The 26,961-nt window shown below is 40.7% G+C and overlaps 1 protein-coding gene across 1 annotated transcript in view; it reads right to left on the reverse strand.

Moving 5' to 3' along the window:
* LOC126212940 (uncharacterized) overlaps positions 1–26,961 on the reverse strand; it is a 483,964-nt gene that overhangs the window by 93,749 nt on the left and 363,254 nt on the right. Inside the window, exons 19-20 of the mRNA XM_049940457.1 lie at positions 18,314–18,503; positions 11,305–11,616 (exon numbers count right to left, since the gene is read on the reverse strand). Coding sequence (XP_049796414.1) covers positions 11,305–11,616; positions 18,314–18,503 — 502 coding nt within the window. The remainder of the gene's footprint in view (positions 1–11,304; positions 11,617–18,313; positions 18,504–26,961) is intronic.

The raw sequence follows: 26,961 nt of genomic DNA on the forward strand, positions 1-26,961 counted from the left end.
GCCACATCAACGCCAATGATGGCAGGCCTATCAAACATGTCATAACCTTAATCCGAATACATGTAGTGACGTTTACATGTAGAATAAAATGCGTGCACGCCGTAGTTTGTAACTAACTGCACATGTCGCTGTAACCTCCTGACGAAGTTCCTTCAGCGTGCGTGACTTACGTCGATAGAGGTTATCTTTCACAGTTCCCCACACGTAAAGGTCCGAAGGTGATAGATCTGGTGACCACCGGGGTAAATCAATGGGCCCTCTTCGTCCAGTCCAAAGCCCCAGAAAATAGTCATCCACGAAAGCTCGTACGGCTAGGTGGTAGCGTTGTGTCGCCCCGTCCTGTTGGCAGAAGACCTCGTCATCAGCTCCGTAAAGTGCACGTAAATCTGGCAAAATTGATGTGCGTAACAGTTCCAGATACACTTTTCCAGTGACAGCACCATCAAAGAAAATGGGTCCTACTAAGCCCCTACGTCCACACTACACAGGAACCCCTGGTGAATTGACCGCTTCATCCACATAAACAGCGGATTTTCCGGTGACCAGTACACACTTTATGCCGATTCACGGTTCCATTATGTTTAAACTCTGCTTATCACTCCACATTACCTTCGTCACAGATTGTTTGTCATCATTTACCATTTGCTGATACGATTCGCAAAATTGCATTCGGCGATCAGGATCGTTATCATTAATCGGCTGCAGTAATCGTGGAATGTAAACTTTCCACTTTGCAGCTTTCAGAATTCTTCGTACACTTGTATTGCTAACCCCCACTTCACGTGCACTTTGGGTGGCAGACTTCCATGGAGAATTAACAAACGATTCCTACACGAGAGACGACGTAGCAGGACTTGTAGCTGTACGCTGTCTTCCTGATCTTCCTTTCTGAGTATCACAAATCGTTCCATGCAATTCAAACTTGTCAATGATACGTTTAATTCTTAGGCGGGTGGGCGGTTCTGTTTCAAACTCCCGCCTCCACTGACGTTGCACTTACACGGCATTATCAAACTTGAAAAACCACTAAAACATGTGAATGTGTGACTACGGCCTCCAGTCGGGTAGACCGTTCGCCGGGTGCAAGTCTTTCGATTTGACGCCACTTCGCCGAATTCACAATACATTTTCGTTGCTCGAATGTCAAGCGTGCACCAGCCATCTTGTTTTCTCAATACCGTGATGAGAGTACTAAAATCTGTTGAGGCGAAGACTATACTACAACACATTCCTAAGTCAAATCGAACGACAATATCGATACCTCGGTAGAACCTGACAAAGAGTGTATACATTTTCTCTGGCGCACTTTCTACTGTAGTTTAATAATTGTTACCCTGTATGTCGGTACGCTGAAAAAAGAAGCGAGGGGTTCCTCCCCAATTTGTGGCTAAGAAGAGAGATGTGAAATCCACAATGGTTGACTTTCAAAATGATTTCACTTCGCTCCCCTATGCCCCAAATAAGAATACAAATGAACTGTCAATTTCTTCTCTGCACCTTGAAGATACGTCAATAGACCCTAAGTCGGGTGTAAACAAGGAACAAACATTGTCACAGTAGCCCGCATCTCGTGGTCGTGCGGTAGCGTTCTCGCTTCCCACGCCCGGGTTCCCGGGTTCGATTCCCGGCGGGGTCAGGGATTTTCTCTGCCTCGTGATGGCTGGGTGTTGTGTGCTGTCCTTAGGTTAGTTAGGTTTAAGTAGGTCTAAGTTCTAGGGGACTTATGACCACAGCAGTTGAGTCCCATAGTGCTCAGAGCCATTTGAACCATTGTCACATTTTACGTCAGAAAAATGGGGGCGTGGGGGGTTGATGTAATTGGGAAGTCGTGTGCCACATACTCAACGGTGAGGAAGTGCAGTAGATGACAATATTATTTTGCATAATTGATCTATATGGAATCAATAGCATTGCAATTTTTAGAAGCAATGACGCTGAAAAGAAAATGACAGGGAAGGATTTTCTTTGGGAAACGGGATTCAGCTTGGTGCAAAACTAGCTAAAGAAAAGGGCAATAACGGATTGCTTACCCAGAGAAATTCGCCAAATGGCAGCAAAAATGAGTTAATCAACATCAGTTCTCAATGACGAACCAGCACAAGAAGACTCAGCTGCGAAAAGAAAGTGCATCATCTGTCCTAGGGATAAGGATGTAGAAACTCGATTAACTTGTCATCAGTGAGGAAAACGTGTCTGCATGAAACATTTGCTTACTCTCTGTGATCAATGTATGAATGGTAATTGTAAAGAGTTGTCAGTAGAGGACTGTTGAATCATTGAATGCTCAGTTTATGTTGCCTTTCAAATAAGCATTCAATTTCAGAATTTATATGGTTCCCTTGACATTGTTATGTGTTAAGTAACCTACTTATTTAACATGTCATGGGAATCCACTGGACCCCACGTTACCACTTGTGTAAATAATGCCAGCTTAACAAACGAAGGTTTTTGGTTACAATACGTGGCTAGAAGAAAATTTTCGTGGAGTTCACTAATGTTGTGCAGAAAGGTGTCAGGTGGCCGAAATGAAAATGAGTGTATGGCGACGTTGGTCGGGAAGTCCCTATTCGGGGAAGTTCTGCCGCCGAGTGCAGTCGACGCCACAATGCGCGACTTGAGCACCGGTGGTGAGGATGTAATGATGAGGACAACACAACACCGAGTCCCCGAGCGGAGAAAGCCTCCAACCCACCCAGGAATCGAACCAGGGCCCACTTGCATGCGAGGCGAGCACGTTACCACCCAGCTAAGCAGGCGGACAGAAGACAGACACCTTAAGTAGATTTTGGGTCGTGAATAATGGCAGGCGAGGGGCGAGGGGACCCGAGGAAGCCTGTGACTGGCGGAGAGGCAGCGAGCAAATTTCAAGCGGCACACGCTTTTAGAGTCAATAAGGAGTACTTCTAGTGTTAAATTTAACACTAGAAGTACCGGACTTCGCCGTACCCCTGGTAGTACCAGGTGGATAATTTTTGACCCACAGTAGAGAAACATCGTTTCTTTAGTATTTGAGTGGTGTTTCGAGAGTCTTCATGTTGACAATACGTCTCTAAAATGAATAGTACACTGTCAAACATAAATTTCCAGAAGTAAACATTTTTTTTTTATTTTAAATGTTACAGAAGAAATTCCACAATCTTTCACCAATCGTCGTTAAAACCAGCAAGTAAAACAATGTTATAGTGTTTTTTTTATAAAATCATATTGTTTGTGTGAGTATTAATAGTATTTTTATTTTTATAGAAAAATAACGTAAGTACCAAATATTTGTGAAAGATTCTAAAATGTAGCAAGTGACAAAATTCTCTGCATGTTTTCTTGCTTACTGCTATCAAAGAACTGAAGCAATGGAACAAATATCTTCAACCTATAACTATTTGCATATATTTAATGGGCTCCGGAAAGGCTCAAAATCATGAAAAGTTCAATTTTTACTTTTTTTCGTTTTCTGAATCTGCAGACTATTACCTTTTAATAGATATATAATTTATTCAATTCCGAAGACTACAACTATTTTTAATTTTTTTTTTTGAAATGTGTTCTACATGGGCGTGACCCACTTTGGCGCTGTTAAACTGCTGTCAAATGGTGTTATTATTAACGTCCGTGTTCATCAGGTACATTTTAGTGATGAGAGATAAAGTATGTGTTGTGGCTAACCTGTCATGGTTCAATATATATCGCTGCTGTGATTGTCGATTGTTTCATGTTTATTTACTCTGTCGTTATCTCGAAAATATTCGTAATTAATTCTGTTTCTTGAGTCTCTGTTTTGTTGAAGTATAATAATGAGTAAAAGTAAAGTTATTAGAAATCCTCTGAAGGCTTTTAAGGAAAGGAGAAATGTTGGAAAGCCAAAGGTATTTAGAAATATGGGAATGAAGATATGTTCTAACATGGTACGAGCGATGCTTGCTTTAGACAAGGAACGCCTTCGGGCTGCAGACAGGGCTGTAAAGAGTCTAGAAATACAAGCAAGAGTAAACAGGAGGAGGAACAAGAGGAAGTTGGAGGAGGAGTTTGCAGAGGATGAAGATAATCCCTCCTATGGACCTGGAATGCACTAAAAAGTTAATCCAATCTTTGTCGCTCGATTCCCAAAAGTTTTATTTTCTCATACTAATTACATGTTTTCTAAGGATATTCCAAACATATTTGTTTCAAACTTTCAGTAAATGTTACACAGTACCTTCTGCATAATTTAACACAGCCTTTTTCCAAAAAACTGTATATTTTTTAATATATAAATAAAAAATTGCAAAAAAATGTGAATTTTCATTACAATTGAAAAAAAGTCATCTTTAATAACTGAACTAAGATTTTGTAAAATCCCTGTGTTAAGTTGTAGCCCATATTCCAATAAATAATCTGTAAAATGTTCAACTTCCTACCTCAAATACTTTGTGAGGAAAGATGTAATTTATAAGCGTTATTTTAACATTGCAAGTATAGGGCGTTCCGGAGCCCCTTAAGAACAAGGAGTTGATGGAATTGCCTAAGGTGGGATTCAGACATTCGACAAGAGTTTTTGCTCGGCAGCTTTTTCACGCATACTTGTTGTACTTCAAGCGTAAGCTTGATATTCTATTTCCCTTTTGTTGTTTGCAGGAAATCTGAATTTGACAAGATCTTCTACTTTCATATTGGCCAGTGCCGGTATGGAGTGCCTTAACGGGGAGATTGACTTCTGTCTGCAGTTTGTAAGGGGCAGCAAGCTCATCTGCGGCTCCGAGCATAAAGTCCTGAATTTGACAACGCCTTTTCCATATTGGCCAGCGCCGGTATCGAGTGCCTGTCTGCAGTTTGTAGAGGGCAGCAAGCTCATCTGTTACTCTGAGGATAAAGTTCCGACGTGAAATCTACTTAGAGGTAAGGAACTTAAAAACTGTTTCAGCGCTGATCATGGCAAGGTCATTGAACCCTCATCCAGGCACTTTATTGTCAATAGCAGAGTACTCATGTAGATGTTCATGTAGATGCCAAGTAAGTGGACAATATAAACATGAGTTGCTGTAGTCGCAGTCATTGGCTTAAACCGTTAGGTTTCTGAAACCACTATTACTGTCGTTAATCTCTTTCTCGGCACTGATAGTAGTAGAAAAATCAATAAGTGGCATTATAAATTTTGGTCATTATTTGTAAGAGTTTAGCCACTAGCGTTCAGAGGACTAAGTATTTGATTTGGAGCAGTGCTTTTAGGTTTGTTTGAATCAGGTCCAATACCTGGGTATGCCTTAGGGTAAGACCCCTGCTGCTGGTGAGACTAGGTACCACATCTGCTTCCTTCTAGAGCTTACGGTCGAGGTATGTTCACACTTTTCCGCAGCTGGGAGTTGAACGGCTAGGCTGGCATGACTTATTTAAATTGGCTCCATTGGGAGACACGTGATGTCAGCTGATAATTGTGACAGAACTGCAGAAGGCTTACTTAGACTTTATGTACTGCTGCCAGTGCCAAATATTCTCAAATAACATGGGGTAGGGACTAGTAATGGACGAGACTTTAATACATTACAGAGTCTAGAGGAGGCGTTTCTCCAGCGGTAGATACAAGATTGCTGCTGATGATGAATGGAGTCGTGTCAGATGGCAAACATTATTGTAGAATTAAGACACAAGGAAATTAAAAATACTGGATTTGATGGGCACTGATTTAAATCGATGGCGAAAGTTGGAAACTTGCCTCAGACTGGGATTCAAACCCTCCTGCTTACTAGGCAAATGTTCTGACCACTGAGCCTTTCGGACACTGTGCTCATCCCAAGTGCACGGACTACCCTAGCACACTTCCTATCAGACCCACATTCCCAACTTATCCACACACGCACTACTAATGTAGTGCCCGTGGCCCATTGTCCTGATTACTCGCAACAGGTATGAGTCAACAGACACCACATATATACAACTAAGAGAAGGACGGCCAACGCTCTTTTCAGTGTGAATTCCATGAGTAATGACGATGGGCAAGGAGCACTACATGTAGTGTGTGGATAAGTTGAGAATTTGGGTGTGATAGAAGTGTGCTGATGTAGGCCATGCAGATGTGATGACCAGTGTGTATAGCTGGCTTAGCAGTCCGAGCATCTGCCTAGTATGCAGAAGACAAGGGTTCAAATCCACATCCATCTCTAATTTTCTACTTTCCTCATTAAATCAATGCATCCTCACAGCGAAAGTCTGCAATCCCTTTGTGTCTTAATTCATAGTGTCTTAATTCACAGTGTTTGCTAGATCAAAATGTTATTCCCCTTTTGAACATGTCCTAAACAATAGACACCACATGTATGCAGTTAAGGCGATGATGGTTCATGGTACCTTCAGTGCAAATGCACACCATGATCGAAGTCTTATGGGAATCAGCGAACTTCCACGAGTAATGAGGGACACAACATTAGTAATGTGTGGTTAAGAAGCGATGACCACTGTGTCTGGATGGCATACTGGTGAGAACATATGCCCAGTGAGCCGGTAACCTGGGTTGAAATACTGGTCCGACACAAATTTTCAGCTTTTCCCATGGATTTAAATGAATGCTCACTCGCATGCAATGTCTGTAATTTCTTTGTGTTAATTCATACCTGCTGCTGGGTAAAAATTGTATCTGTTCTCTCAGACATGCTATAGAATTATTGCTAGCACGAGAATGGGATGAGCAGTGGGCATATCAGATGCCTTCATCTGATTCAAAGCCAGTCACCCGCCTGCCAAGACTGTCTAGCTGAATGGTCTCTATGCTTCAAATATTTTGGCAGTTGCAGGGAGCTCGTAGCTTGTGCAGTATAAATAGTCAGTCAGGCAGCCCATGCAGGAATAGCAATCGAGTCATTAGTCTTCTGCCACAGGGATGATATCTGAAAGTGTAGCATGTTTCTTCAGTTGGAGGTTACAGGTTCACAGTGACAGACACGCTTATTCTTCCAGTATGGAAGTTTGCAGGAATTAACTAACGTCTTCCCATACTCTGATGTGGAGCGCTGAGGTTTATTGTACTTCAGCTAACTGCATGTGATACAAGATGTGGATACAAGAGACAGACAGGACACGATATAATTAGTGTTAATAATTGGTTTTTAGTGACAAGGTATCTCAAAGTGTTTTCGTTATGGTATAGCACTGGATGTGCACAGCTTTAAACAGTCGGCTGGAGATTTGTTCAGGTGAATGAAGGAACCAGTTGGAGACATTGCACTGAGTGACAGCAGAGTACATTTTCCAATTCAGTGGTCAGTACCTGACATCTTTATGTGGCAACTAGATTCCTGCAAGTGCTACATCGTTGGTGTAGTGAGTTCTTAAAACCTCCCCTTGTGGGTCAAAGAGAGACTGGAAACTCTTATTACGACTATTGTGCAAATCTGGCAGTATCAAGAATTGATGTACACGCCCTGATAAACTTTACGTCAGCGCTATAATATGTGACTTGATTTAACTCGCATGCCAGCCATCACAGGGGGTACATGGCATCCAGAAACAGAGGAATCTGAAATTTTGTGCAAGTCCACACCACCATGCAGCATGAGGAGATGGATGTTTCATTAAGAAAATCTACTTGCTGTGAACCACATGATGCTAAGAAAACGCTCCTGGTCCAAAATTTTAAGATTAAATTTCATGAAGATCAGTTTTAGAAGTTTAAAATAGAAGACAACGAGGACCACCCAATTATACCACCAGGGAACGCGATAACAGCAATCACGTTAGTGAAATTACGTTATAGAGATAATTTTACCATCGATAAATGCACTGACGTAAAGCTCATAGTTTATCATTATACTGTACATTGAAGCGCCAGAGCAACTGGTGGTGTAACCAGTCTCTATAGTTGACCTGTTGCACCTTTTAAGTGTTCTGCCAGTGGATCGCAGTCTTTAGTTTGCACGACCCACAACATTATCTACACTACTAGCCATTAAAATTGCTACATCATGAAGAAATGCAGATGATAAACGGGTATTCATTGGACAAATATATCATACTAGAACTGACATATCATTACATTTTCATGCAATTTAGGTGCATAGATCCTGAGAAATCAGTACCCAGAACGACCACCTCTGGCTGTAATAACGGCCTTGATACGCCTGGGCATTGATTCAAACAGAGCTTGGATGGCTTGTACAGGTACAGCTGCCCACGCAGCTTCAACACGATACCACAGTTCATCAAGAGTAGTGACTGGCGTATTGTGACGAGCAAGTTGCTCGGTCACCATTGACCAGACGGTTTGAATTGGTGAGAGATCTAGAGAATGTGCTGGCCAGGGCAGGTGTCGAACATTCTCTGTATCCAGAAAGGCCCGTACAGGATCTGCAACATGCGGTCATGCATTACCCCTGCTGAAATGTATGGTTTCGCAGGGATCGAATGAAGGGTAGAGCCACGGGTCGTAACACATCTGAAATGTAACGTCCACTGTTCAAAGTGCCATCAATGCGAACAAGAGGTGACCGAGACGAGTAACCAATGGCACCCCATACCATCATGTCGGGTGATACGCCACTATGGCGATGACGAACACACGCTTCCAATGTGCGTTCACCGCGATGTCGCCAAATACGGATTCGACCGTCATGACGCTATAAACAGAACCTGGATTCATCCGAAAAATGACGTTTTGCAATTCGTGCACCCAGGTTCGTCGTTGAGTACACCACTGCAGGCGCTCCCTTCTGTGATGCAGCGTCAAGGGTAACCGCAGCCGCGGTCTCCGAGCTGATAGTCCCTGCCACTGCAAACGTCGTCGAACTGTTCGTGCAGATGGTTGTTGTCTTGCAAACGTCCCCATCTGTTGACTCAGGGATCGAGACGTGGCTGCACGATCCGTTACAGTCATGCGGATAAGATGCCTGTCATCTCGACTGCTAGTGATACGAGGCTGATGGGATCCAGCACGGCGTTCCGTATTACCCTCCTGAACCCAATGATTCTGCTAAAAGTCATTGGATCTCGACCAACGCGAGCAGAAATGTCGCGATACGATAAAGCGCAATCGCGATAGTCAGCAATCCGACGTTTATCAAAGTCGGAAACGTGATGGTACGCATTTCGCCTCCTTACACGAGGCATCACAACAACGTTTCACCAGGCAGCGCCGGTCAACTGCTGTTTGTGTATGAGAAATCGGTTGGAAACTTTCTTCATGTCAGCACGTTGTAGGTGTCGCCACCGGCACCAACCTTGTGTGAATGCTTTGAAAAGCTAATCATTTGCATATCACACATCTTCTTCCTGTCGGTTAAATTTCGCGTTTGTAGCACATCATTTTTGTGGTGTATGAATTTTAATGGACAGTAGTGTACATTCGACGCCACATTGGGAGACAATCGCACAGGATGGGGATGAAATGATGTTGAAGATAGCACAACACCCAGTCCCTGAGCGGAGGAAATCCCTGACCCAGCGGGAATCGACCCTGGCCCCGTAGGATGGCAAAGTGACCACTCAGCTATCGGAGCGGACAGTACAGAGATATGTAAACAGTAAGGAGACGGCGCTACCGTCGGCAACGCTTACGTAAGACGACAAGTGTCTGGCGCAGTTGTTAGATCGGTTACTGCTGCTACACTGGCAGGTTATCAAGATTGAAGTGAGTTTGGACGTTGTATTATAGTCGGTGCACGAGCGATGGGGCACGGAATCTCCGAGGTAGCGATGGAGTGTGATTTTTCCCGTACGACCATTTCACGAGTCTACCGTGCATATAAGGAATCCGGCGAAACATCAAATCTCCGATACCGCAGCGGCAGCAAAAAGATCCTGCAAGAACGAGACCAACGACAACTGAAGAGAAATTTTCAGCCTGACAGAAGTGCAACTATTGGTCAAATTTCTGCAGATTTCAATGGACTGTTGATGACTGGAAACATGTTGCCTGGTCGGACGAGTCTTGTTTCAAATGGTATTGAGCAGATGGACACGTTCGAGTCTGGAGACAACATCATGAATTCATGGACCCTGCATGTCAGCAGTGGACTATCGAAGCTGGTGGAGGCTCTGTAATGGTGTGGGGTGTGTGCAGCTGGAGCCGTATAGGACCCTTGACACGTCCAGGTACCACTCTGACACCTGACACGTACGTAAGTATCCTCTCTGATCACTTGCATCCATTCAAGTCCATTGTGCATTCCGACGGACTTGGGCAGTTCCATCAGGACAATGCGACACCCCAGACGTCCAGAATTGCTACACAGTGGCTCCAGGGACACCCCGCTGGCCACCAAACTCGCCAGAAATGAACATTATTGAACATGTCTGCGGTGCCTTGCAAGATGCTGTTCAGAAGAGAACTCCACCCCCTAGTAATCGTACTGATTTATGGACAGACCTGCAGGATTCGTGGCGTAAATTCCCTCCAGCACTACTTCAGACATTACTCGAGTCCGTACCACGTCGTGTTGCGGCTCTCCTGCGTGCTCGCGGGGGCCCTACACGATATTAGGCAGGTGTATCCGTTTCATTGGCTCTTCGGTATAGATACTACTGAAATATCTCTTCCGTAATAATCGTTTCAGGATATAATATAACGGCAAATTCAAGAACGAAATGATATGTTTATCATCAGAATACTGTTCTGGAATGCAACTGGGACCAACGCTATCCAGTCAACGGTAATAAAGCAGTTCCACTGAGCTTCCTTTCAGCACAGTGTAACATTTAAGGGCATCACACGGGAAACGCATGGAAAGGACCAATGAATATTGATATGCATAAACTTTATTCTGTGAGGAGCAATGACTAAGAGTTTATTACTCTCTCCATAAGGTAGAATGACTCTAGTCATAGTGTGAGAATCTCATACGCTAAAAACTGGTACCCAGATGAAGAGAACAAGATTCTACACAATCAATGATCACAGTTAGTTGAAGATTCTTCAGTTGAGTATCGTAAGGCACGAAATCTGAAAGATAAGCTCGCTTCACCGTACATAGGCGTTGGTTTTCCCATCCCTCCCCCGATACCACCCACTTGTATGGCAAATCCAGTGTCCACACACAGATCACGTAGCAGCCTAGTTGTTCACTGATCAGAATGTATGTTTTTGACAGTAATTTTTAATTTGTTGAAATTTTATACAACAACAAGTTCAGGAACTGAAGTTATGAAACCACTGGTTAATGTGTTTTCTCATTACACTCTTTTGTAATTAAGAGTAACTACGGGATCTATAGTGATACGTGGATATGAAGCTAAGATAGCAATGTGGTGCATATGAAACTATACATTTTGGTCATGACGTATTACTTCACTCATTCACTACTATTGCTACTACCACTCTCCTAATTACTCTTAAGCAAGTCCACTCACCTGTGCTGGTGGTACAGAATGGAATTATCAGCAGATCTGAGAGACCAGTTCCGCCCGAGGTCACAACGCTAACGTAGGCCTCGTAGCAGTGGCTGGGCGTGAGGCCTGAGAAGTTGACACTCTGGATGTTTTCGGGAACTGTCCCCTGTCGCATAACGTCTGCCGTGCTATTCTCGACGAGCGAATAAGAGTAGCCGTAAATATAGCCATTAAGAGCAGAGCAGTCTTCAGGGGCCTTCCAACTTATCGAAACGCTTGTATTCGTTACGGCAAGTATCGGGTTTTCAGCAGCAGATGGTTTCACACGCGGTGCTGAAACAGGCGAAGAACTGAAAACAACATCGCTCAGACAACCAGTGAAAATTAGTACTGCATTCTACAAAGGTAGTGTAGCTTATAATGAAGTGCTGCTTAAGCATTCAACACATGTTTTAAGGGGACCTGGACCTGAAATGACAGAAATTTTCGAAAACATTTTTTTGTCACCATCTGAAAGACAATTTCATCCCGTTTCAAAACATGTATTTTTTTAATCTACATTTCAGTTGTTGATTTGGTCTTAACCGCTCCTTGAACAAATGTCTGCAAACCAGCCACACTCATGCGACAGGCAAGGAATATCTCCATAAACATTTCTTGCCAGCCACTGTCATGGAAACAATAAAGCCAACATACAGGGACCTTGCAGACACAAAATCACTTAGTAAATGTCTACATGGCCGTACACAAAACCTCAATGACAGTTTCAACAGCTGCGTGTGGCAACGAGTATCAAAAACAGTGTTTGTTGGATGGACAGTACTCAAAGTGGGTGTGGTGGATGCTGTCATCTGTTTCAATGATGGTGTAATCAGCAGGACAAAAGTAGTGAACAAATTACGCATCCAGCTGGGAAATAATACAATAGCTGCTCTGACTACCATAGATCGCCAGTGACTAGTTGAAGCTGAAACGACTGTGGAAGCCACCACTAAGGAGTCCAGAGTAAGCAAAAGGCTCCTGAAGAGGTCTACAGAGGATAAAGAAGCAATTGGCGAGCAAGATTATGCTTCTGGAATGTTCTGAAATAGGCATACGATGAGTGAAAACCGTAGTGAACATTCTTTTCTCATTTTCTCGTAACTACAGTTTCAGAACATTAGGTACATATAACTTCATAGTGATTTTATCCATGTTCAACAAATTTCTCTCAAGTAAAGACTGGGCTATTACCTTTGAATTATGCCTAATATATCGCAGAAATGATCTATGTTTGTCATTCTGTATATAATTTTAGCGGTATCTCTTAGACAAAATAGTAATGTGACATAATAAGGGTTTTTCTAATTCCTCAGATACACTCCAGACTACAAAACGAGAGGCATAATGTGTTCCTATGAATGTTGACAGCAGCCCTCCACAGTTTGAATGCTATTAGACTGATGATGGACCAAAAAATGATACCAGAGTGGGAACGTGTATTATAAAAGGATCTGTTACGCCAAATACTGTAATTCTTAAACTATAACAAATATTTCAATAGGTTCCCCTTTACAGCTTGAGTTAACTTCATTCATTGTTCGAAAAAAAAAACCACAACTTCTTCCGCGTTGTAGACCAAGAGTAATGTGCACTGGGAATGGGGTAAAGAAGTGCAGCCCGTTCGCGTCCAGGTCCCCTTAAGTGAATTCACTTTCAACGAAATCTATCTGAGGAAAATTTTAACAAATAAATGCGGTAGCAAACCTTTCATCACCTGTGACCTGAAATAAAACCTTTCAGAATAATTAGTGTGTGCAGTAAACCCACCAAAAGTAATCATCTTTTCTGTGAAAAATTTTTCAGTATGTTGGGGCAACTTAGAAAATGTTCTCCAGCTCTTAAGTGGAAAGAAAGCTGAGGAAAAAAGTAGCAATATATATGTGATTTTTTATGTTACACTGTGCTAAAACTCTTTTTAATCTTCCAATCTTAGGTAAACAATAGACTACAGGGTGTTGCTAGGAGAGCGTGCAACAATTTAACAGGACACTGAGGATCCTCTACTGAACAATTTGAGGTAGGTACCCTGGGATCGGAGAAGCCAGCTTAAGGAGATGTGGAAGTAGACTTGTCTACCACTTTGTCTACCATTACTGTTTTCCACCTTATTTACAACTTACATGCGTACACGGTTGCACTACCGTGCTGTTTGTTTACATGTACATCCTTTATTCCCTGCAAGGAAACAAGGAGGACGAGCCTCTATATCTTCCATCTGGTCCCATGAATGGCCACCTGCACTTGAGGTTCGTGCAGAGGTCCACCTGAGTTGTTGGAGAACGTACGATTTGTGGTTCGAGGGAGGATGCGGACACAACATGACGGCGCCCCGCCTCACTTCAGTGTGGATGTCCGCAAGCATCTCAGTGCAGGAGGTCATATTCCATGGCCGGCGAGGTCACCTGACCTGAATACCGCTGATTGTTTCCTATTGGGATGAGACCCCAGTGGAAACAGGGGTGGAATTCGTTCCAGAATTATAGTTACCTGTGATGTGATTCGAAACACCCCAGGGATATTTGTCAGCGTGCGTCAGAATCTTGTTCGCCGATGTCATGCTTGAATTGAGGTCGTCATTTTCTGCACATTTTGTACGATACAAGACAAATGAAATGTTCATTGTGTCAATGATGGTATTTCCAGTTAACTGTGACTAATGTAAATAAAAAAGTACACAGTAACGTGTCTTTATTCCTATTATCTCCTTAAGCTGGCTTCTCTGACCCCAGAATTCTCTACCTCATATTGTTCTCTTACACAAACACCCCCCATATTTGTCATTTTAAAGTGACAAATATTCTTACTGCGGAATACATTCAGTTTCCTTTAATAAAATTTCGTGATTATTTTCGCATTATTTAAGGGCAGTAGCAACGTCCTATCCCGACAATGTTAAATTTAGTGACTTGGCTTCCCTGTATTTCAGGAACCACTGTAGCCATTGACGTGAAACTTTTACAGGACACTAAACTGTATGTTCTGAGTCTACTCAACTTCAACAATTGCTTTTCAGCCACTGCTTTCGGAAATACAATTTTTATTACACGGTTAAAATTTTGTGTACTTTTTTGTTTGTTAACCTAAATAATTTTAATTATGCATAACATTATGTTCTTCTTTTAGTTCAGTAGACTCAGGATATATCTGCTATTACTACCTGAAAATTTGAATATTCTACTCGATATGGTTTCTAAGATTTAGGGAAAAATGCAACACAAATTGTAAATTTTCAGGAATGGCTTATAAAGTTTCAAAAGACTGTAACTCACTTAATATATGCTTTATCTATTTATTTTTAGTCACTCAGAAGCACCATGCACCATACTGTATATCATCCTCTTGATCTTTTTCAAAGTTTCATCTTCCTTTCTTCTTTATGCACTCCTCAGTGGCAAATTGTGCTGCATATTCTGCTTTATCAATGCGAACCTTATCCATCCGTTCAAGTTCTCTGATGCAGTTTGCTCCAGGATTAATTCACATACGCTGTACCACTTTCATCCTACCAATGATGCCATCATTAAAATCAATAACAGCATCACTGACCCCCCCCCCCACTTTAGTGTCTTCATTCCACGGTATCTGGAGCAAGACTATGACAGAGAGTTCCGTAACGCACAACGTTAATTCAAGAACTACTTCACACCGACACTTCACGTATACTGTGAGTGGAGCCCTGATTGTTGAACTCAAGAACATTTTCTGGACACTATAGTCTCGTCCCTGCCACCCTGACACGTATAACTTGACTAGTTCCACATTACTCAACAGACTCCTTCTTCATTTGATTTAGGGACCACGATGAATGAACGAAAAAACGAACGATTCGAATATTACGCCCAGCATGAGCAGTTATGATAGCTTATAAAATGTTGTCAGCAGACAGCGTATAATCAGCGATAGCTGACTGCAGATACACTGAAGCGCCAAAGAAACTGGTACAGGCATGTGTATTCAAATACAGAGACGTGTGGACAGGCAGAATACGGCACTGCGGTCGGCAACGCCTATATAAGCCAGCAAGTGCCTGGCGCAGTTGTCAGATCGGTTACTGCTCCTGCAATGGGTGGTTATCAGGATGTAGGTGACTGAACATGGCGTTATAGTCGACGCTCGAGTGATGGGACACAGCGTCTCCGAGGTAGCGATGAAGTGGGGATTTTTCCTGTAGGACCATTTCAAGAGTGTACCGTGAATATCAGGAATCCGATAACACATCAAGTCTCCTAAATAGTTGCGGCCGGAAATAGATCCCGCAACGACGACTGAAGAGAATAGTTCAACGTGACAACGTGCAACCCTTCCAGAAATTGCTGCAGTTTTCAATGCTGGAACATCAACAAATGGCAGCATGTGAACCATTCGACGAAACATCATCAATATGAGCTTTTGGAGCCGAAATCCCACTTGTGTACCCTTCATGTCTGCACGACACAAAGGATTTCGTCCCGCCTGTGCCCGTCAACACCGAGATTGGACTGTTGATGACTGGAAACATGTTGCCAAGTCGGATGATTCTTGTCTGAATTACGGGTATGAAGACAACAGCATGAATCCATGGACCCTACATGTCAGCAGAGGACTTTGAAACTGGTGTAGGTTCTGTAATGATGTGGGGCATGTGAAGTTGGAGTGATATGGTACTCTTCATACGTCTAGATATGACTCTGACAGGTGAAACGTACGTAAGCATCCTGTCTGGTCATCTGCATCCATTCATGTCCATTGTGCATTCCGACGGACTTGGGCAATTCCTGCAAGGCAATACGACACCCCACTCGTCCAGAATTGCTACAAAGTGGCTCTAGGAACACTCTTTTGAGTTTAAACACTTCCGCTTTACACCAAACATACCAGATACGATCATTATTGGGCATATCTGGGCTGCCGTGCAACGTGCTGTTCAGAAGAGATCTCCACCCCCCTCGTACTCTTACGGATTTTTGGACAGCCCTGTAGGATTCATGGTGTCAGTTCCCTCTGGCGCGAGCGGGGTGGCGCAGTGGTTAGACACTGGACTCGCATTCGGGAGGACGACGGTTCAATCCCGCGTCCGGCCATCCTGATTTAGGTTTTCCGTGATTTCCCTAAATCACTCCAGGCAAATGCCGGGATGGTTCCTCTGAAAGGGCACGGCCGACTTCCTTCCCTAATCCGATGAGACCGATGACCACGCTATCTGGTCTCCTTCCCCGAAACCAACCAACCAACCAACCCTCTGGCGCTACTTCAGACATTAGTCCAGTCCGAGCCAGGTCGTGTTGCGGCACTTCTGCGTGCTGATGGGGGTTCTACCCGACATAAGGCAGCTGTATCAGTGTCTTCGGCTTTTCAGTGTAGCTCAAAGCTAGAAATAATAAACTCAAGAGAAAGTCCAAAAAATAGTAGAAAACTGAATAATAAGAAAATATATAATCCTCTTATATTGACTTTGTGTTGAAGAATTTTTTAAAATTTTATCTCTGCGTGTTGAGTGATGTTGCACCACTATCGAGTTCAAAAATCTGTAAAAGCCTTGAGATGACCCTTTCTATGATCTGGCCAAAATTTCATGCTGTTTCGTGTCTCTTCTAGTGCAGGAAACGACATTTCTGACCAATGAACTGGGGTACACTGTAGAAGTAAAACCAAACTAATCTACTGCATAAACATGCCACGTGTTTCGCTTCTGCTACAATCGTCCACAGTCTGGTCTGTGCACAGAATAAAGGTGTATTTCGAAGCTGACTGACATTTGCATTTTGACGTGGGGTGAAATGTCCTGCTTGTGACATATATCAGTCAGTTATACAAGAGTCACGTACGTATTGTACTGGTGAGGAAGGAAAGCGCTGTCGATGATTTTGCTCCAATGTGTTCAACAGTTGGATAGGGGTGTGTTTGGGGATGCGGAGGATATAATATTACAAAATGCACTTCACTAGTGGTGTTCAAAAATTCGCTTCTTTCTTCACTACAGGGTGGTACCTAAACCACCCTTGAAACAATGGGAATGAAACCATTTACTGGAAACAGCATGACAAACAAAGAATTTAAACCACACAGTAGTTGCTATGACTGCACGATTTCCGATCACTTTCAACAACGTAATATCAGAACAGTCTAAACCTGTGGCTTTCTAGAATTGAAGTAATTACTACAAATACATGAGACTTCTGCATTGTGTTCCATCTTCCATGAATGCAAGTATCTCCATTTCCTCCCTCCTAGCCCCATTCCAGCGTCTGTGGACAACAATGAGTCTGTCCACTTCGATTTTTCATATTCCTTTTTCTGTTCTCCTGATTAATCACAAAGCTTGTAGACCATACATGGTGTGGCAGGTATAGCGGCATATATTTGTATTGATGACTGAGGACAGTGCGCTAAGCCACGTTACGTCAGTATTTTCGTCACTGGCATACTAATCGTTATAGCTATTACACGTCGTCTGTTTTGTGTTTGGGTAGTAGCTCCAACTATATGTGGCAAGAGCAATCCATTAATTCTCATTCTTCCCTAGACAACAGGTCAGGCGTTCAAGCCTGGACAGTTGGACGCTAAACGGATAGTCTATACTGACAGGAGTAGTCCACTTCATAGTGCAGCTGCGATCACGCAGAAAGCGTTGGGTCCTAGAGTTTGTTACGTGTTTGTGGGACGACTGTTCGACACAGAGAAAAAACAATCAACACACTCATGTGTGACCATATTAAGGTATCACATACCAAAAATATCAAATATCTGTAGTTATACCCGTTACATGCTGTATATCGTAACATTGAAAGGTTTCCCCTGTCACACTTGTTATAAGTAAATATGTAAATATGTAAATATGCATTACAACTGTCTAATATAATAAAATAAAACACTAATTCTGTATGGTCTGAGAAATGTTATTTAGGAAATACAAAATTTAGAAATTTTCCATTAAAAAGATATTACATTTGAGGCTCTGACTTTATTTATGACACCATTAACTATACCTAAAATTCAAACCTCTTCATACCTGCATGTGCTGTTGAAGCATTGATCGCATAACTCCACGATGTGGGACCAGCAGGGGACAATGAAGTTATTTCTATTTGGTAAAGAGCATGTGGCTGCAGGCGATCAAGTACAGCTGAAGTTATTGATACGTCAACAACTCCAGATGATGTGGAGCAGTCAATGTCTTCACATGCCAGTAGATACACACACTGAAAACGGTGAATGAAATCTTGTTATGCACCAAATTGTACAGTAAAAGCTTGTTTATACATACTAAACAAATATTATGTTCCTTACAGCTCCATTAATTTTGAACATTACTCACTTTATTTTCAACAGAGGTACAATGTGTCATAGCTAGTTTTGAACCTCAGTTTATGTAAAAACGTTGTAGTTTGAGAGGAGTGACTGCTGCAGTGAACCTTGAGACCATAGATGTGAGTGACGCCTCTTAACATAAGCAGGGTTGAGAAAAATTTCCAGACTTTAACAATAACAGCAGGAGAAAACACTTGCCTGGTACTGGCAGATGATGTAAACCTTAAATCGACATAGAAACTGTTGTATCCATATGAAACTATCCACATCCGTTAGATAGGTACAATTAATCAGGTTTGTTCTTGTTTCCTTCTTCATATTTCATAGAAGCCAACATACAATACTACATTCAGAGAATAAGTGAAGGGACGCATTAACAAAACAGAGGCAGCTATTAAAATCTAAATCGCTACACCTTTATTTAGAATAATACTCTAGTATATTATTGTATAGTTTACATGTCTACAAAGAATATATTTCACATACTAATAACAAGAACACTGCTACTGTGAGTTTTGTTTTGATCTGTCCTTGATAGCGTAATATCTTCTTCATCACAATGATAAATATCATAGAACAAAACTCAGAAATTGCATGAAGAATTTTGTGGTACACAGTATCAATTTGGAACAACAGTATGGTACATTCGGTGGCAGTAGTTGAGTATGGCATCAGATGATGAATAGCGTTATTGTACATGTTCAGTGACAGTCATGAGATGAGTAGCTTGAATCTAGCAGTAGTAACATTTTGATTGATCAAATTAGGCATTACTTGGCGGATGAACCTCAGAAACAGAGAAGAAACGTTAATTTAATTTTATGTGAGGTGATAATGGTTTCGATGGAAGAAAATGTAGTTATTTCTAGAAAATTGAGCAGAAGGCAACACGGAGAGAAGAGACAGGTGGAATGCTGAAAACAATATCTGATGTAAGCAATATCTGGTGACTACTGCAAGAAAAGAGATTTTATAAAAGTATTACATTAACCATCACCTTTCATGTTGCAGTTGTATGTGGTCTTTGCTGTTATGCTTTTTGCTGAGCCTGTCATGGGCACATAGTCTATGGCATCTCACTTCACGTAACAGGAACAATGACAGACTGCAGCCTCTGACTTCAGACTTTGTGTGACTCCTAGCAAACTGCATGTTTGGAAGTTGGTGACTGTCCTGATAATTTTGTCCTTCTACCAAAACCACCTCATGGATTCAATTCAGACAGATCAGAGTCACCTTCTTGCATCAATCAATAGCTCAAATTATACTATATGAACAGTTATCCTAGTTCTTAAATCACAGTTTATATATTGATTATCAGGTTAATTCTACCCAGCTCGACTGTACCTTCACTTCTAGCCTCTTGAAGCTCATGGTCGGGCTCGCCACAATGGAAGATACTTCTTCCATATACCAACAGTATACCGGTTTTTGGAGCTTTTCGTTTAAGAAAATTGGTACTTCTAATAAACTGAGCAGGAAGAAACAGCGGAAGAAGAGACAAAAGTAATGATGAACATTGGATGTTCAATAGTAAGACATTTATGTAAAGAAAACGAGGGTGGGTCCTACATTGAAACTTATGGTACACCTTATGAAATATCTCCATATTTAGATTAGAAGCTTGCAACATTCTCTTCTTTGAGGCATTTAGTTCCTATTTTTTGCCTCCTGTTTTTAATATATGACTTGACTTGGCACACAGGGCTGTATCTGATGACATAGTACAGTAGGTTCATTCACAACATTTTGTGATCAGTGGCACCGAATGCATTTAATAAATTTAGTAAAATCCCAACAGTTTTCCTTTAGTGTTAGTAACATCTGTCGGATACTGTATGGGTTCATATACAGGGTGAACGTTAATAAAGCCGACAAACTGTAGGGACGGATTCCTGACTGGAAAAAGAGGAGAAAAGTCCTTTTACATGTGTCCAGAAAGGCACCATTGCCATCGTAGATGGCGCTGACAAATGGCAGTTCCTCTGACCTCGTGCCATGTGTTCCTTTTGTGTTGCAGACTGTGTGATTGACGCAGCGTAATGAAAGGAGCAGACCGGTCCGGTATTCATGTCGGCAACAAGGCGAGATCGAGTTTGTCTACGGCCAACAGATGGAAACGGCCTAGAGGCAGCACAGCTACACCAAAACAAGTACCCTCACAGACATCCACCACATTACACAACATTTAAGGCCCTTTTCGAATGTTTGTGTGTTAATGGGTCCTTTCAGACACCAGATTTGGAGCACTGGCTTGTACAGCATATTGAGATGATTCCTAGTAGAAGCTCCAGGGAAGTGGTCCACCAACATGATGTAAGCCACAGTGTGTACTGCATGACAACCATTAACACCCCTGTCACAGGCAGTCCCATGAAGGCCACTTTGAACATTCTTGTGACAAGGATACGATGCATCTCTGTACTGTGGTTCAGGACGATCTGTTGTCATTTCATGAACACTGTCCATTTCTGGACACATGTTCATAGGATATTTTTAACTCCATTTCCAGTCGGAAATCCGTCCCTACAGTCTGTCGGTTTTAGTAATGTTCACCCTGTATGGTAATATGTGTATATTTATTCTTCCTGAACCCACGGAGAGGATCTGATATAATTGGATTTTTCTCCAAAATAGCAGTCAATACTCGATTGAATAATCTTCAATGAAGTGTACCAAACTGTGTTTAACGAATGATATAGGTCTTCAACTTTGAGCATTCTTTTTCACATTTCTCTTAGTGCAATAATTCTTGCTACTTACAGGAAGAAAATGTACCTGTCATTAGAGATTAATTTAACATATAATATTAGAGTGGTTCTTTACGGAAAACTCAACCATTTCATCAATTTCAGATGATGATCTGTTGCTTGGACTCATTGTGCTTAATGTAATTTCACTATCATTGTTTTTTTATAGAATATGGAGGCTAAGGGAGATTTTATTATACTTTGTGTACTGTCTGAGGTGTTGCTGATATTTTGTAGAAGTTACTTCAAATGGCTCTGAGCACAATGGGACTTAACAGCTGAGGTCATCAGTCCGCTAGACCTTAGAACTACTTAAACCTAACTAACCTAAGGACATCACACACACATCCATGCCTGAGGCAGGATTCGAACCTGCGACCGTAGCGGGCACGCAGTTCCAGACTGAAGCGCCTAGAACCGCTCGGCCACACTGGCCGGCTGTAATTACTCTACAGTACTCACATAGTAACTTATCGCATACCATATTACATTCACTTTATTTGAAGATGCTGTTTCGTAGCTGTCATTGACGATTCATTAGAATTGTGTGATATACGTTTTGTGTATTTTTGACAAATTTCTTAATGTACCTCTCTGGGAACATGGTAAGGTTAAACATTTCCATACGAAATGTTAATTTCTGTTCTTATCTGTGACTTCCGTTTAGATTCATTTGATCTGATGTGCTTCTGAGTAAGAAGGAAAGTAATATGGAAATAACGCCAGAATTTATTTAAGAGAGGTCTCAGTATGTAGCCACTATCATCTACATTATATGCTCCCCACTTTGTACTGATTGTAAATGGCTCGAGGTTCTTATATTTTCGCTGAAATTTTTACGATTTTTATATATTTCTTGTTGTATTTTAAATGGAAACGTTTGAAGGTACATTCCTTGGGCATAATTGGTCACTGTATTCTGCATACACAGGATCTATGGACTGCAAAAAACTGTTTGTAAGCATCTTGTCTAAAGTTGTTTTGGAACAGTTTTCCCATATTGTGAGAAATGTTACTGTTGCTTTCAAAATTAGTAAGATCAGTGAAGCAGTAGAGATTCTGTAACTTTCCTTTTGTTTTAATATCATCAATTAACGTAGCCACAGCACATTTTTTAATGTTAACAGTATTTCAAGACATTTCACAAATTTTTTAACGTTGCTACTTGGGGAACGCAAGGAATAATTGTTTTGAAGTCTAAAATTTTGATAGCAGCTAAATCGCAATCTTTTTCTTGATTTAAATATCATAACTGACCGCATTTTCTATATAATACATAGTTTTTTGTAAATTCGGCATTATTTTCACCTTTATGACTTTCTGTGCAATAACACACAGCTAATGTGTAGGTTGGTTTACTCAGGTAGCTAATTTGCACTGATTTTACTAATTGTTTACTAATGCATATGGCATTTATATGACTCGAGTCATTTGTAAATAACTGCTCAAAATTTGCAAGCTTACTAGCGATCAACTACACACTCTGTTTACATAGATAAAAAATGTTTATCTCTCTTTCTTGATGGAAGTTCATATTAACATTATTGTATAACTGATGCAGTACATTGGTTATCTGTGATAACTCCTTTATGGCATTCTCTTCTGGCATGTATCTGACCAGGAAGCAAAATCAATCATAAAAGGTGGAACTTTCTTTATTATTGTGGAACCTCATGTCTTCTCTCATATAAGCCTATGAATTTTATATAACGTTTCGTATACAATTTATGCAGTGTGTGCTAGCTGGAAATGCTGAGTTTCTTTGTATGTCTATTCTACATTGTGGGCTGGGGGTAAATGCTGACAATCTTCTGATTCTTTTACTGCACTGTGGGCTGCTGGCAAACGAAGTGTTTCAAGTACACAGAATTCTAGTTACAAATGGAGACATCATTTTCACATTCCTTGTGTATCATATATTGCCTTCAAATTCTTATTTCTGTTATTGAATTTAGACTTTCTCGGCAAGTTCACTTTCTAAGTAATGTAACATGATGAGCCCACAAACAGATGCAAATTCTGATGTTCCCAAGAAAGATCACTTGCATTGTTTCTCATGATTTGATTACTTTAGTAACAAGTAACTATTTGCACAATTTTATCGAAGAACGAAACTTGATAACTCTTCCATGCAACATACTTAACCAGACTGACAATCAAAAATTATTTACTGCAGTACCATGAGGAGACCAAGAATAAACTTGCAAACATTACGCACAATACACAGAAAAAAAAAGAGTAAAGATGAATAATTGACTCTCAACATTTCTCTTTAAATATTTTTCTTTCTACTTCTCCAATTAGTTTATAAGTCCCAGGCCTAAACAGTAGCCATATCAGCAAGCTGATGGGAGTTTCTAACATCTCTTAATTTGACAGTATTTTCAATGTGTCACTAAATGAACTTTCCTGCAAATTCTCTATGCTTCTGGCCTCTTGTCACCATACAATGTTCTATATTGGATTTAATCTGTAGAATATGTCTTACGAGTTACTCTGTATTCAACATTTACGTGACAGCCTGTTTGATTCAAGCTTTAAATTCGAAGTCTTCTTGAAGACATAATCTACAACATACATCACTGATCAATGAGGCAGCGACTCAACATTTTGCTTCAGCTGTCAAACTTTTAACAAGGCTTTGCTTTTATGCATACCAGGTAGTGCGTCCCCATTGCATGGTGTGAAATCCATTGGCATTCAGTTCGTATATTTACTGGGGATGTCCCTGCAGTCGCGCTATTCATCTGTGTCCTCGGTGGCTCAGATGGTTAGAGCATCTGCCATGTAAGCAGGAGATCCCGTGCTCGAGTCCCAGTTGGGGCACACATTTTCAGCTGTCCACATCGAGGTAAATCAACAACACCTGTCGGCAGCTGAGGGTTTCAGTTAATCATCATTAATTTATTATTTTGTTTATTATCAGGATCACATTATCCTGAGTCTTCAGACTCTCTATTGCATCAGACAGGATTTTCACTTTGATAATCCAAATATGCCTAGTCAAGCTGTGTTGATCCTCCATCAGATAATATGCCAGACTTTTTACTTCCTCCATTTAGAATCAGCAGGGGCTAGCTGTGTGAAGCTCCATTACAGATTATAACAAACTTTTTAGTTAATATTACTACTAAAAAGTTTTCCAGTGAATCAACATGGATTTCTTATGAGTATTCAACGTATTAAGCTATTGAACAGCAAAACTGATATTCAGATGAGATATTATTGGGAGGCACCACAGACTGCCTATAGCTCTTTGATATGGTTTATTGGATTTTGATGGCTCTTCATAAACAACATTTTCTTTATCTGTCACCATTCAGTGTTCTATATTGGTGTTAAAATGTTGACCTCTGACTCTTAGTCTTATATTCGTATATTTAAATTGATTACAAAACCTTTCTATGACATTATTTTAATTTCTATTCGCAGATATGACTGAAATGTGCTGTTAAATGTTATTTCAAATTTTTGCTTCAACTTGTTCAAAACTTCAGTGGTACTGACTGACAGTCTCTCAATAACTAATAAACTATCAACAAACAAAAGGCTTCATTGTAATAGATACAACGATCATCAGCATAAGTATTTAAATTTCACAATGTCATCAAAAAATTTGAGACTTTCCCATTTCACAGTTTTGGAGCTTGTCTTATGCCATATGAACTGTTCTTAAGATTGCAAATTCTATTTTTACTGTTCATGAATCTATTAGGTTGATTCATGTAAATTACTATCTGCAGGTAAACGTATAAAAACGTCTTAAAATCAGAAGTTCTCGTTTTCGATTTATTTGTGACTGCTAGCCAAAGAACTATTCCAAGTTTTTTATTACATGCCACAGGATTGGAAGTTACTAAACTGTCCAGATTGTCCTCCAGCTCGAAAGATCTTTAAGCTAGGTGGAGTTTGTAATGACTGTCTAGGTTTTGATGCAACATCCAGACACACATTTTACATTCACTGCACACTTAATGAAACTCTTAGATTTCCTACTTCATTACGCATTGTGTTATGACATTTTTTGAGGTATTTGAGGTGGAAATGTCAACAACTTCTCCTACCACAATAAAGCTTGCATTTTTACTGTGTTGCACAAGAACCAGTTCATAGCCTTAATACCTGACAGGCATGCTAGTGCTTCATCAATTTAGTTTCAGTGAGGAGAATATATTTCGAGTGACATAATCAGAATGTTCAGTGCGATGTTCCGGAACATCATGGAGAGACTCACCAGACAACTGGTTTCCTTAAGTATGTAGTAATTTGCTCCTTGTTTGTCTCATTAAAATCTTAACTTCAGTGAGTTGGGATTGACCTTGAGTTCTTTTGTGAACTATTTTTTATAAGAGACAACAATGTCTCAGATAAATGGATCCTGAATAAAAGTGTCACAGTCATATCCAACAAACATTAATTTCGTTGACTTATGGTCGACCTAACTTCATATGGAATGTTCAGTCAGTACTTGAAGGCACATTCAAAATTTCTCGAATTAGTAAGACCCATTTTACATTAAAACAAAAGTGCTGTGAGACCTTTCCAAATTCTTGAACTCATTCCATTCCCATTTAGGTAAAGACTGGATAATTCACCGCTTCAGCCAAAAATCCTAATTCACGTCATGGGTATGTATTGCTGATCATGCTGCCTCAATAATTTGGGCTTTGCCCTTTCAAGTTAATTAGTTAGTTAGTCAGTTACGTGTTCTGTGGATCATTTTGCGTGATAGACAGTAATGATGTGGAACAAATCATTTGGGGTTACATTCACATCACAAATTAATTTGTATATGTGGTTACATTACGAACATTATTAAGTTATTTCTTTTTTACAAAAAAAAAAAAGGTATATGGATATGAGTCAGTAATTCCTACTCACATTACAGCAATAGAAATTCTTCAACAGAATAGAAAGAGTTGTCAAGGAGAAACTTTCTCAGTTCGTTTTCAATTTTATTTTGCTGTCTATCAGATATTTTATGTCACTAGGTAAGTGATAAAAATTTTTGTTGCAACATTACACACCCCTTATTGTCCTAAAGACATCCTTAATGAGGAGTAATGTCTTTTTTCATCTGGTGTTTTAATTATGATCAACATTGTTCCTTTTGAATTGTAGTGAATTATTTACACCAGAAGTCATGAGGGAATAAATATACCTTGAAGTAGCAGTCAGAATGCCCTACTCCTTAAACAGATGTCTACAAGACATTCGAGAATTAGTACTACATATTGTTCTTAAAGCACGTTTTTCCGAAAATACACAGAAGTTGTCAGTTTACTGATATGTGTCTCCCCAGGATTTACAATAATTCCAGGTGCAAATATGGCTGATCTAAGTTGTTTTAGTATTTCCAAAATGTGCTTTTCCCAATTTGAATTCTCATCAATATTGACACCTAAGAATATTGAAATTACCACCTTGTTTATTATATCCTCCCATGTGTTACTCTTATCTTTGGTATTGTAACCTCAGACCTGCAAAACGGAATATGTCTTCCCTTTAAAACTGAGGGTGAGACCATTCACAGGAAACCAGTAGATGATATTTTCTTGAACCTGCTTAAACATTTCTTCCATTTCTGTTTCTATTCTTG

The sequence above is a fragment of the Schistocerca nitens genome, chromosome 11 (genome assembly GCF_023898315.1).
Source record: "Schistocerca nitens isolate TAMUIC-IGC-003100 chromosome 11, iqSchNite1.1, whole genome shotgun sequence".
NCBI lineage: Eukaryota > Metazoa > Arthropoda > Insecta > Orthoptera > Acrididae > Schistocerca > Schistocerca nitens.